This window comes from Zonotrichia albicollis, chromosome 2 (genome assembly GCF_047830755.1).
Source record: "Zonotrichia albicollis isolate bZonAlb1 chromosome 2, bZonAlb1.hap1, whole genome shotgun sequence".
Lineage (NCBI taxonomy): Eukaryota > Metazoa > Chordata > Aves > Passeriformes > Passerellidae > Zonotrichia > Zonotrichia albicollis.
The window spans coordinates 11,536,402-11,547,707 of record NC_133820.1 but is presented as its reverse complement, the minus strand read 5'-3'; the positions used below and the strand labels follow the sequence as shown (position 1 = coordinate 11,547,707).

The 11,306-nt window shown below is 55.2% G+C and overlaps 1 protein-coding gene across 1 annotated transcript; it reads right to left on the bottom strand.

Moving 5' to 3' along the window:
* Positions 1–7,097: 7,097 nt before the first annotated feature.
* LOC141727177 (hemoglobin subunit epsilon-like) lies at positions 7,098–10,865 on the bottom strand. The gene is made up of 3 exons (XM_074533220.1): positions 10,531–10,865; positions 10,229–10,451; positions 7,098–9,193 (listed from the first exon to the last, which is right to left on the bottom strand). Exons 1-3 carry the CDS (start codon positions 10,620–10,622, stop codon positions 9,065–9,067), a joined length of 444 nt encoding a protein of 147 aa, XP_074389321.1. The 5' UTR covers positions 10,623–10,865; the 3' UTR covers positions 7,098–9,064.
* Positions 10,866–11,306: the final 441 nt, after the last annotated feature.

Below are 11,306 nucleotides of genomic sequence, written 5' to 3'. Positions count from 1 at the left end.
TCAGAGAGTTAATAGAGGCTGGGAGCAGGAAGGCATGCTGGATTGATTTCTCCTGGGTGCAGATAAAACTCACCCACAGCTTGTTTTCCAAAGTTCAGTCATTGCTTTGCTGGGGAACAGAACATGCTGGAACGTGGCACTTGTTCACAAAGAACACAGCAGCCACCTTCCTCCTGGAATGGCCAGTGCTGAGGGCCCAGGGCGCCTCTGCAGCAGAAGGAAAACCTCAGCCTCACCGTGGGCACACCCAGCTCACATCTCCTCTGTGAGCAGGGCCAGAGACAGCTGGGGCTGGCCCAGCTCGGCTGGGAAGGGTTGGGCTCATTCACTGGAAAGGGAAGGGTTAGAGCGAGGAAAAAGGAGGATGGGAGAGGTGGCAATAGAGGCATCAAGGACACACACGGAGCTGGTAGCAGTGGGAGATCTCCTGGAACATCTCCTGGCATCCTATCTTCTCCTAGAAGATCTCCTCTCCTCTCCTCTCCTCTCCTCTCCTCTCCTCTCCTCTCCTCTCCTCTCCTCTCCTCTCCTCTCCTCTCCTCTCCTCTCCTCTCCTCTCCTCTCCTCTCCTCTCCTCTCCTCTCCTCTCCTTCTCCGGTGACACCCAGCCCAAGTGAACTGGACAAACACGGTTCAGGTTCCCAAATCTGCCTCCCTGCATCATCATCCTCCATCTGTGCCATGGGTTTGGTGCTCCTGACTTCCCTCTCCACGCCTGGGTTAGAGCTGGGGATGAGAAGCGGCCAAGCAGGGGTAGATTGCTGTTGTGTGGAAAGGATCATTAGTACACACTGCAACAGTCTCAATTGCAAACCCAGCAATTAACCCCACATTTAACCTTGAGCTGCCTGGAGAAGGGCAATGGAGCTGGGGAAGGGTCGGGTGGGGATCAGGCTCTGCTCGCAGGGAACAGGGACAGGAGCAGAGGGAGCGGCCTCAGGCTGGGCCAGGGCAGGCTCAGCTGGGACAGCAGCAGCAATTTGCCCATGGAAAGGGAGCTCAGGCCTTGGCAGGGGCTACCCAGGGAGCTTTGCAGTGCCCATCCCTGCAGGTGTGCCCTGGAGGTGGCACTGAGTGCTCTGGGCTGGGCACAAGGTGCCCATGGGGCACAGCTGGCACTGCATGGGCTGGCAGGGCTGTGCCAGCCCCGGGGATTTGGGATTCTGGCCTAGTAGAAGGTGTCCCTGCCCATGGCAGGGGGGTGGAACTCGATGATCCATCAGGTTCCTTCACACACAAGCCATTCTATAATGCTGTGATGGCTCTTAGATCTCCTCCAAATCAAAACACTGGCACAAACCAGGTACAGAACAGCAAAACTCAGCCCTGTTTGCGAGGTTATCAGCACTTATTGGGTTAAAAGCTGCCACGTTCTCTGGCTCCTGTCTCTAATTAGCCTGAGGTATCGGGGAGATGCAGAGCTCCCTGCTGGGATTGGTGTGTCAGGCAGAAAAACACCTCAGGTCTCTGCAGAGCAGCGTCCCCTGGAGAGGCAGGTGAGTGCTCAGGGCTGGGGCAGCGATCCTGCTCTGCAGGAAGGGCCGGGGGAGCCCCACACTGCCCTGGCCTGGAGCTGCGTTCCCTCCGCTCCCCACGGGTGAGCGAACCTTTAGGTAGAGCACCATCAGCAGAGGCAGCTGCCTGGGAGGAGCAAAGAAGAAAACTGCCAAGACTTGCAATTCCTGCGATGTTTAAATGCACCTGGAAAAAATGGGGAATGTCCCCAGGGTGCAGGTTGCCCCCAGCCAAAGCGCCTGTCAGGGTTCCAGCTCCAGCTGGGGCTGGTGGCTGTGCTGGGATGGTCACAGGGTGACAGGGGTGACACCTGTGGGGATGCAGCAGCACCAGAGCCCAGCCTGGCTGCATCAGAGCCTGGGGGGGTCCATGAGACCAGAACCCCCCAAATCCCTGGGGCTGGCACAGCCCTGCCAGCCCATGCAGTGCCAGCTGTGTCCCACGGGCACCTTGTGCCCAGCCCAGAGCACTCAGTGCCACCTCCAGGGCACACCTGCAGGGATGGGCATTGCAAAGCTCCCTGGCTCTGTTCTGGGGCACTGCCCATCCTCTGCTGCCTGCAGGTCTCCATCAGGTGCTGGAAGGTTCCATGTGATGGTGCTCACTGGGGTCTGAGGATGAGGGAAGAGACGGGGATCTCACTCCATGTTTCAGAAGGCTGATTTATTATTTTATGATATATATTACATCAAAACTATACTAAAAGAATAGAAGAAAGGATTTCCTCAGAAAATCCTTCTGGAAGGAATGCAAGGAATTTCCTCCTGCCCCTCCTTCTGCCCCATCTGCGCCTCCTCCTGCCCCACTTTGCGCCCCATTGTGTGAGCAGCTCTGGGACAGGGTTCTCATCCTCCCCCAGCACAAGGCAGCCTGACCCAGATGGGTTCAACAGGATCACTCTAAAGGCTTTTCCCACCTTTCTGACTCTGTCTGTGCCTCAATCTGCGCTCAGTTTCCTGCAGCTGTGGGTAAACTCCACGAGGGATGGCACTGTGAGTGCTCAGGGAGGAATCTCCCTCCCTACCCTGAGTGTAAGAGATCCATCCACGCAGAAATCCCTTGGTTCTCTGCTCTGTCACCACTGCCCAGGAGGTTTCATCAATGGTAGGATGAAAGCTGGCATAAAAGCATTCAGTGTGACTTCTGCACCCCTGGGAATGCAGAGCTCACCCCTCACAGGAGTCAAACTCCTCACTGCTAAAATCCTTTCACAATTTAAATAAAAATCCTCTCCTGACTAATTATTTTCCCTGTAAGGCTGAGTAGTTGTGAAAGTCCTTCCTGCAGCAGATCTCATCTCATGCAGAGTGTTCCTGCACTTCGTGGTGACGTTTAGAGGCCCCATAAGAAGGGGCATTCACACCTCTCCTTCCTGCCCCACAGAGGCTCTGCAGGAACGTTTCCCTCTGCCTGGACTCCCCTCAATAAACCAGCACCACCTTCCCACCCTGTTTGAGATCACTGCCAGGCCTGTTTAGCTCCTGTGCCAGCCCAAGGCAGCCCCACAGCAGCTGCAGCTGGACATGGGGGCTCACTCAGGAGCTCCTTGCATCATCTGACATGGCACATCAGCCAAAAAATAAAGGGGAAGGGGAAGGAGAAGAAGAAGAAGAAGACGAAGAAGATGAAGACGAAGAAGAAGAAGAAGAAGAAGAAGAAGAAGAAGAAGAAGAAGAAGAAGAAGAAGAAGACAAAGACGAAGAAGAAGAAGAAGAAGAAGAAGAAGAAGAAGAAGAAGAAGAAGAAGAAGAAGAAGAAGAAGAAGAAGAAGAAGAAGAAGAAGAAGAAGAAGAAGAAGAAAAAAACACCAGCACAGAACCAGCCTGGGATTCCTGGGGGACCTGTTGGAGGGGGATGCAAAGGCATTCCCTGGCAGTCTGGAGGGAAGATGTTCCTGTTTGAGTTTGGATATAGAAGATCTGTTTCAATATTTGTATTTAAGGCAGAGTGATCTGGGCTTTTTTTCTGGGCTGCTTTCAGCTGCCAGCTCTGCACAAACACGAGCTCCCTCTGGCAGTGCTGCTGTGGGGGCAGTGGGGATCAGTGGGGGTCACAGGGACGGTGCCCTCTCACCCAGAGCTGCTGCCCTCAGACCCTTTTCCTTGCTGGGGAGAGCTGTGCTCACCATTTATCCACAGCAGGGGTGGCACACACCGCCCGTGGTTGTGCCAGCTGTGCCAGCTGTGCCATGGTGCCATCAGTGGCTGTGACAGCCACCTGGGACCGCTCCCCTCAGAGCAGGGCCCTGCACCAGGGCCAGGCACCCCTGAGGAAGGACAATCCCTGCCATTGTCCACCCTGCCCAGGTGGGTAAATGGGATGAAATCCCTCGGGATCTCTGCTGCCCACAGTGACCCCAGGTGTGTCACAAAAGTCTCTGTTCCCAGCCTGGCACTCAAAGAAGGAGTCAGAGATCTTCAGTTCTCATTCTCAAGGTTGTTTATTGTTCCTTATCTATAAAATATAGGTCTGTTCAGCAGGTCAGACAGAGGCACACTGACAGCCCTCAGAGGCAGTGTCATGTTTTTATACTAAAAACTACATGTTCTTTATTTACAATTCCTTCCCAATCCCTATCACCTACGTTAGACAGTGAGCTTCCACTCTAAACCAACCCAAAAGTGCCAACATCACAGCAGAAGATGGAGGCCAAGAAGAAGAAAGAGAAAGGCTGGATGTGCCCAGATTCCTCCATCTTGCTCCTTGAACTCCCATTCTAAAAACCCTAAAATCTATTTTTCACCCTGTAATAAATTATTATGCTACTTAGAGTTCCATGGCTTGCAGATCCTCATATAGGGTTGGTAATTTTTTCCATGGGTCATAATCAAAGGCACAGGTGTCTTGGGCTCTGTGCCAGGGTCTCTGAGCTCCCTGGCAGGGGTTTGGGCAACCCAGGACAGCCAGGGGGATGTTCTGAATTCCTTGATGTCCTGAATTCCTGAATTCCAACGGAAACCTTCTCTCCCCAGCATGCAGAAGTCACTCCCCGAGCACAGGGAGCTGCCAGAGCTCTCCCCTCCAGGAGAGGGTGGTGTGGTTATTGCTGATTTCACTCCTGCTGGAAAACTGCAGTTTGTACAGCTGAGCCCAAACCTGCCACCCCTGGGCTGGCAGATGTTCCCAGGGCTGCTTTTTGGCTGGCAGGTGTTCCCAGAGCTGCTTTTTGGCACCCACAGGCTGCTGGGTGCCTGGCACAGCCTGGCTGCCCTGCCTGGGCTCCCAGCTCTGGGAGGCACAAACTGCCTGGCACAGAGACACTTCCCCAGCCTCTGTGCCAAGGGTATTTTTGGGGAAGGAAAAGATCATCATGGGGCTTTTTCGCAGAATGGAGGAAAAATAGAGGTGCAAATGATTAAAAAAAAATAATAATAATAGTGACAGGAATAGATGTGAAGTGGGGATGGGGCTCCCTGCCAGCAGAGAAGATGGGCTCACAGCACCCACCCAGCAGGGATCCAGGAACCTCCTCCACAAAGCACTGACCCCACACCCAGGTCTCCAGGGCAAGGACATCTCCAGGTGACCCCAAGCCAGGTCCTGGTGTGTGCACAGGGTTCTCCTCTGGGCCAGGCAGGCCAGAGCAAGGAGCAGGGGGCTCCCAGCATGTCAGAGCCCAGGACATCCCTCTGGCTGCCCTGGATGGCTCCAGACCCTGCCAGGGGCTCAGAGACCCTGGCACAGAGTCACAGACACCTGTGCCTTTGATTTTAGCCCATGGAAACAATTCCCAGCTTTGTGTGAGGAGTTACAGGTCACAAGGGTTTGAATAGAAATGATAGTGAATTTGTCACAGGGTGAAAATGTAGAATTTTGGGGATTTAGAATGGGGGTTCAAGAGGCAAGATGGAGGAATCTGGACGTGTCCTGTCCTCCTTCTTCTCCTTCTTCTTCTTGTCCTCCATCTCCTGCTGGGATGTTGGCACTTGTGGATTGGTTTAGAGTAGAGACAGCAGCAGAAGGGGTGTTGGGGCTGCACTGAGCTTGGTGCAGCAGAAGGGAGCCCATGTTCCATGTGGAAATGAGGCTTTAACAGCCCTACAGAAACACAGAGGGCAGCTGTGACCCACACCCACGGTGTGCCCAGGGCATAGATCCTGCCCACTCATGGTGTGCCCAGCCAGGTCCAGCCAGGGGCACTGCTCAGCCCTCCTGCCTGTGCCCGTGGGACACAGCAGCGCTGGGTGCCAGGCAGTGCCACAGTGGGTGCCAGGCACAGGCTGAGTCCCCAGCTTGGGTGCTGCTGTGCTGACCCTCAGGCCTGGGCAGCCCCAGCCCTCCCAGCCAGAGCCAGTGAGGCCAGAGCTGCTGGGGCACTCTGAAAAACACCAATCACTTGGTTTTAATGTTTTAAAAGTTTAATGGTAATAAAATGGTTATAAAAATAGCAATACAATTAGGGTAATAATAATTTGGACAATTTGGATTAGGACAATATGAGACCATAAATACAAAGAGTTGTGGATGCCTGGGTACCTGTTCTGGGCAACACAAGCCCGAAAAAGGACCCACATTAACAGAGGATTAACCCTTAAAAACAATAACCTGTTGCATATTCATACACCTCATCCATGATGCATAAATTCCATTCAAACACAGGATTCTGGCTGAGCAGTGTCAGCTCCTTCCTCTGAATCCTGACGGCGTCTCCAGGGCAGAGTGAGGCAGGAAGAAGTTCATTTCTTCTGATAATGGAGCAATAAATTCTCTTTCTCTGAAAGATTCAGGTGTCCTGTGGCTGCTATCTGGTGTGAGTCCTTTTTTAGCAAAAAAGTATCTTACATAGCAGAGTTTCTATTTTAACATTTTGTTATAACCTAAAACTGTATTTGACACAGTACGTAATTAATACAGCATAACTTTCTAACACAACACATCTAATATTCATTTGAATATTTGCCAAAAGCCAATCATAAAATAGGCATTTTTCACAGTCACAGCTGGGGCTCCGTGAGCCTGGGGGGCTTTTCCAGCCTCAGTGGCTCTGGGACTGGGGTCACCGCAGGAGCCTCACGCTCCCTTCTCCACGTGCTTGGCAAGAGTCAGGCTTGGACAAGAGCTGGACAAGAGACAGGTTTTACGTGGCAGAGCTTTGTGCAGAGAGGGCTGGGGAGGCTGAGGAGAAGGAGTGGGGTGCTCTGTGTGCACAGCAGCCCTCAGCTGGGCAAAGAGAGGTGCAGGGGATGCCCTGTGAGGCTGACCCAGAGCAGAGGCTGGGCAGAGCTCCAGAATAAAGCAGGGATTCATTCACAGCATCTCCTCCATGGATGCACCTTGGGCAGCACCACAGCCCAGCCAGGGCTGCACCCAAGATGAACCAAAATGGCCCCAAAATGCACGGCCGGGCACGGGCTCTGTCCCTGGGATCAGTTCTGCTCCATTTGCACCTTGCAGTTCATTGTCCCATCCCAGCTTCAGCCCAGGCAGTCCCACCCTGCTTGTTTTCCTCTCTCCAGCCCACGGGGTTTGTGCTCCTGGGCTGAGATTTGGGTCATTTGTCCTTGGTGCCCAGCTGGAGCAGGAATTGTTTTGTGTCCCTGCTCTGTGCACAGAGCTCACCAACCCCTAACATGAACCCAGACCCACACACTAAAGCAGCACAGAATGTGAAAAATAGAAAAGCCAAACCTGAGGCATCAGAGGGAGATGCCATGCAAACACTGCAAACAAACTCAAAGAGCAGGAGGGTCTGGTCTCTGGGTCACTGTGCAGGCAGTGAGATCCTGCACTCACCCCAAGTCAGGTGAGACTCAGGGGCAGGAGAGAAGCTCAGCAGCAGCTCAGAAAAGTGATTGCTGCAGTGTGTGGGTCTCTGCTGCAGAGAATTTGGGCTGGAAGGGCACTGACAGAGGGGAGGAGGCACGGGGGTGGAACAATGAGGCAAATCAGCTCTGACAGGTCCCTCTGGGGCCTCCAACCTTCCTTCCTCCAAAGCCACCGAGGGATCAGAAACCTTTTCACATCCCCATGCTGTTTCTGAGGGGTTTGCAGCTCTGCTGTGTTGCCATGACACCAGAGAGTGGCAGTGACAGGGAAAAGGTTGGGATGCTGCAGGTGCCCTCCCTGCAGCCTCACCTGCTGCTCTGTCCAGGGGCATTGAGAGCATCCCATGGAAGCTGCAAGGACACAGGCAAGGAGATTTTCTGTCCAAATATCCCCAAGGCATGACACAGCATCAAAAGCTGAAACAGGCCCTGCAGGAGCAGAGATTCTCTGGGCAGTCGGGAATTTCCACGCAGTTCCTGGAGAAAACAACATCTTTATTTACCTCCCAAGGCCGTGAGGCATGTTTTAACCATCGGAGCAGCGCAGTGGCAGTGCCCTCCTGCAGCAGTGCCAAACACAGCACGCACATCCCAGGGCAGCTGGTGCTGGCATTGCAGTCCAGCCCCACCAGCTCAGCTCCTGAAATGCCCCTGAGCTGCCACTCCTCACAGAATTTCCCTGAGAGGTGCAAATCCTGCCTATAAATACGTGAGAATAACCCGGCAGGGGCAGCACAGAGCTGCCTAAAGAGTATTTCTGGCTTGTGCTAAGGAGTGAACTGGGGACTTTATCTGCTCCAGCAATTTTGATAAGTGTGGGGATAAGGCCAAGATAAAAATAATTACATGTGATAGTCCCCTGGTTCACCTGCTCCTGACTAACCTTTGAATAAAAATTCTCTAAAAGATGCCGGGAGTTGCAGTCAGCACAGATTTGCTTCAAGTCTGATTTAGAAAGGGTGGAACACTCCTGAGTCCCTCTGAATGCAGCTCAGGAATGGTGGGACGTTCAGCCCAGCGGGATGATGGATTGTACTCCCACAGCATCACAAAGCTGTGATGAATGAGCTGCACATGCTGCTGCCTGGGACAGAAAGGAAGGGAACGTCCACAACAGCAGCAGAGAGTAATGACTGAGAAGAACTCAGGAAAGCAGGATTGCTCTGTGGCAAAATGAGTAGGGAAATGCACTGGGAAAGTGTTAAATTATAGAAATCACAGCCGTGGGAGATGGCACCTCTCCTCCTGGAGCCCACCACGAAAACCCCCGACTGGTTTGGGCTGGAGGGACCCCAAATCCCACCCAGTGCCCCCCCTGCCATGGCAGGGACACCTCCCACTGTCCCCAGTACCCAGCCTGGCCTTGGGCACTGCCAGGGATGCAGGGGCAGCCCCAGCTGCTCTGGGCACCCTGTGCCAGGGCCTGCCCACCCTGCCAGGGAACACTTCCTCATTGCCAAGATCCCAGCCAGCCCTGCCCTCTGGCACTGGCAGCCATTCCCTGGGTGCTGTCCCTGCATCCTTGTCCCCAGTCCCTCTGCAGCTCTGCTGGAGCCCTGCAGGGTTTGGGGACCCTGGGCTGTCCCAGCCCCAGCCTGGGGGTCACTGGTGGGTGACCCTGCAGTCCCAGCCCAGCCCTCCATGCCCAGCACAGACACACGGACACTGCAGGAGCTGACAAACAGGTTTATTGGAGGGTTCATGGCAGGGCTCATTGCAGGATTTATCAGGGGGTTCATCAGAGGGTTTATCGGGGTCAGGGGCTCCAGCTCTCCCCAGGCTGGTCAGTGGTACTTGTGGGCCAGGGCGTGGGCCACCACACCCACGAGCTTCTGCCAGGCAGCCTGGCACACAGGGCTGAAATCCCTGCCCAGGTGGGACGCCAGGACGATGACAAGGATGTCCCCAAGGAGCTGAGGAGAGAGGGACAGGTGGGTCAGTGCTGTGGGAGCTGCTGGTCAGACAGGGCTGCTGGTCAGCCCCTGCTCAGCCCCAGCCCCGGAGCAGAGCCAGCAGCTCGGCCTGTCCCAGCTGGGGCTGACCGGCCAGTCCTGCTGTCACCAAGGCTCTGCTGGCATTGGAACCCCCTCAGCAGCAGCAGCTCGTCCTTTGTGTGTCCCTGGTGTTTCTGTGCAGATTTTCCCCCTCCCCAGTCCCTGTCCCCCCCAGACCCCTCCTGCAGCCCTGTTTTCCTCCCCCAGCTTCTCCCCGAGGCAGAATTGCCCTCCGGAATGGCTCCCACACCCTGCACACTCCTCCTCCTCCTCCTCTTCCTCAACAGCCCTGGCTAGGGGCATGGCTCACTCCCTGCTCCCTGCCACAGCAGAGACCACAGACAGCTCTGGGGTTTGGGAAAACAATATTTGTTTCATTCTTAAAAATAAAACAAAACAAAACCAGAAAGAAAGAACCTCAAACTAGTTCCCCATTTTAGGAATGCTGAAGCATTTGGGTTTGGCCTGAAACCCACCCTGAAAAACACAACTTTTTTTTTCCTTTTTGTCTTTAGACATAAAAGAAAAGAATGATCCTTTTTAAATTAGAAGTGTTGGAGGAGGGAGTGTGCCATGCCCCGTGCTGGGCAAGGCAGGACCCTGTTGCTTGGTTCTGCCTGTCTTGCTGTGAAACTTGGATTTCCTGAAATGCTCTGCTGAGCTTCCCTCTGCTCTGAGCCAGGTTATCCTGCGGCTGTTCCCCACCAGATCTCCTCAGGTAACCATCCCTCCTGCAGATAACACCAGCTGCTCCAGGTGTTCCCTCCATACCTGCCCCTCCCTTGTGCTGTGCTGGCACTAAAGATGGGACTTTTGAGGGAGAAAGTCACAGACACCATTGTAAAACCCTTGTACAAACCATGGCCTCTCTCCACAGGGATTGTTCCCCAGCAGCCCCAGGAATGTCCCTGGGCAGAGCAGCCAGGCCTGGCTGGGCCTGCAAGCACAGCTCACCCTGAAGTTCTCGGGGTCCACGTGCAGCTTGTCACAGTGCAGCTCGGACAGCTTGGAGTAGGTGCCCTTGAGGTTGTCCAGGTTCTTGATGGCCTCCCCGAAGGAGGTGAGCACCTTCTTGCCGTGGGCACGCACCTTGGGGTTGCCGATGATGGCCGTGGGGCTGGACAGGTTGCCGAAGTCAGAGAAGAACCTCTGGGTCCAGGGGTAGACGATCAGCAGCCTGGGGAGAGACACGGGCAGGTGAGGCTGCCGCAGCCAGGGCTGCCCTGCGGCGCAGGGCCCCGGGCAGCTGCACCCACCTGGCCAGGGCCTCGGCGCCGCATTCCTCCACATTGACCTTGGCCCACACGCCGGCGATGAGCTGCTTCTCCTCGGCTGACCAGTGCACCATGGTGGCTGCAGGGGCTCGCTGGGCTGAGCTGGGCCCAGCCTGGGCCGGGTTTTATGGCCTGGGCCAGCCCCGGGCCGGCCCCTGCAGCGGGGCCATTGGCTGGGACGGCCGGGGGTCCCCAACGGGGTCCCGTGCAGTGGTCACTCTGCTCTGAGGTGTGGTCATTGAGGAGAGCCTGTGAGCCCCTTAACGGGCCAGGCCAGGACACAGGAGCTGCTTATCTCTCTCTGAGAGCCCTGGCTGCTGAGCCCTGGCTGCTGTTCACCACAGGCATGGACATTGCACCCATCCCTGAGCAGGCACAGACCCCTCCGAGAGGTGCTTCTGGTTATCCTGAGCACCAGAGCTTTATCCTCTGTGAGGCTTTATCCCATCTCTGTGGGGCGGCTCCTTCTCATTCCAGTGTGGCCATGCAGAGCAGGGGCTGCAGGAGCCCCAGCAGTGCTCCATCCCCACTGCCCGTGGGCAGGGGCTCCATCCGCACTGGGCATGGGCAGGGGCTCAGGGCTGGCTCCTGTGAGCTCGTGCCCCAGCTCTCTGCACACTGGGCTCTGCCTGGCATCAGTGAGGTGCTGAATGCTCCAAATGCAGACCCACGCAGAGGGGTTTACCACCAGCAAACCCTGCAGGTCCTGCCCTGCCCAAGGGCTTGGGTGTCCTTGCACCACCTGGAGCTCTGCTGGA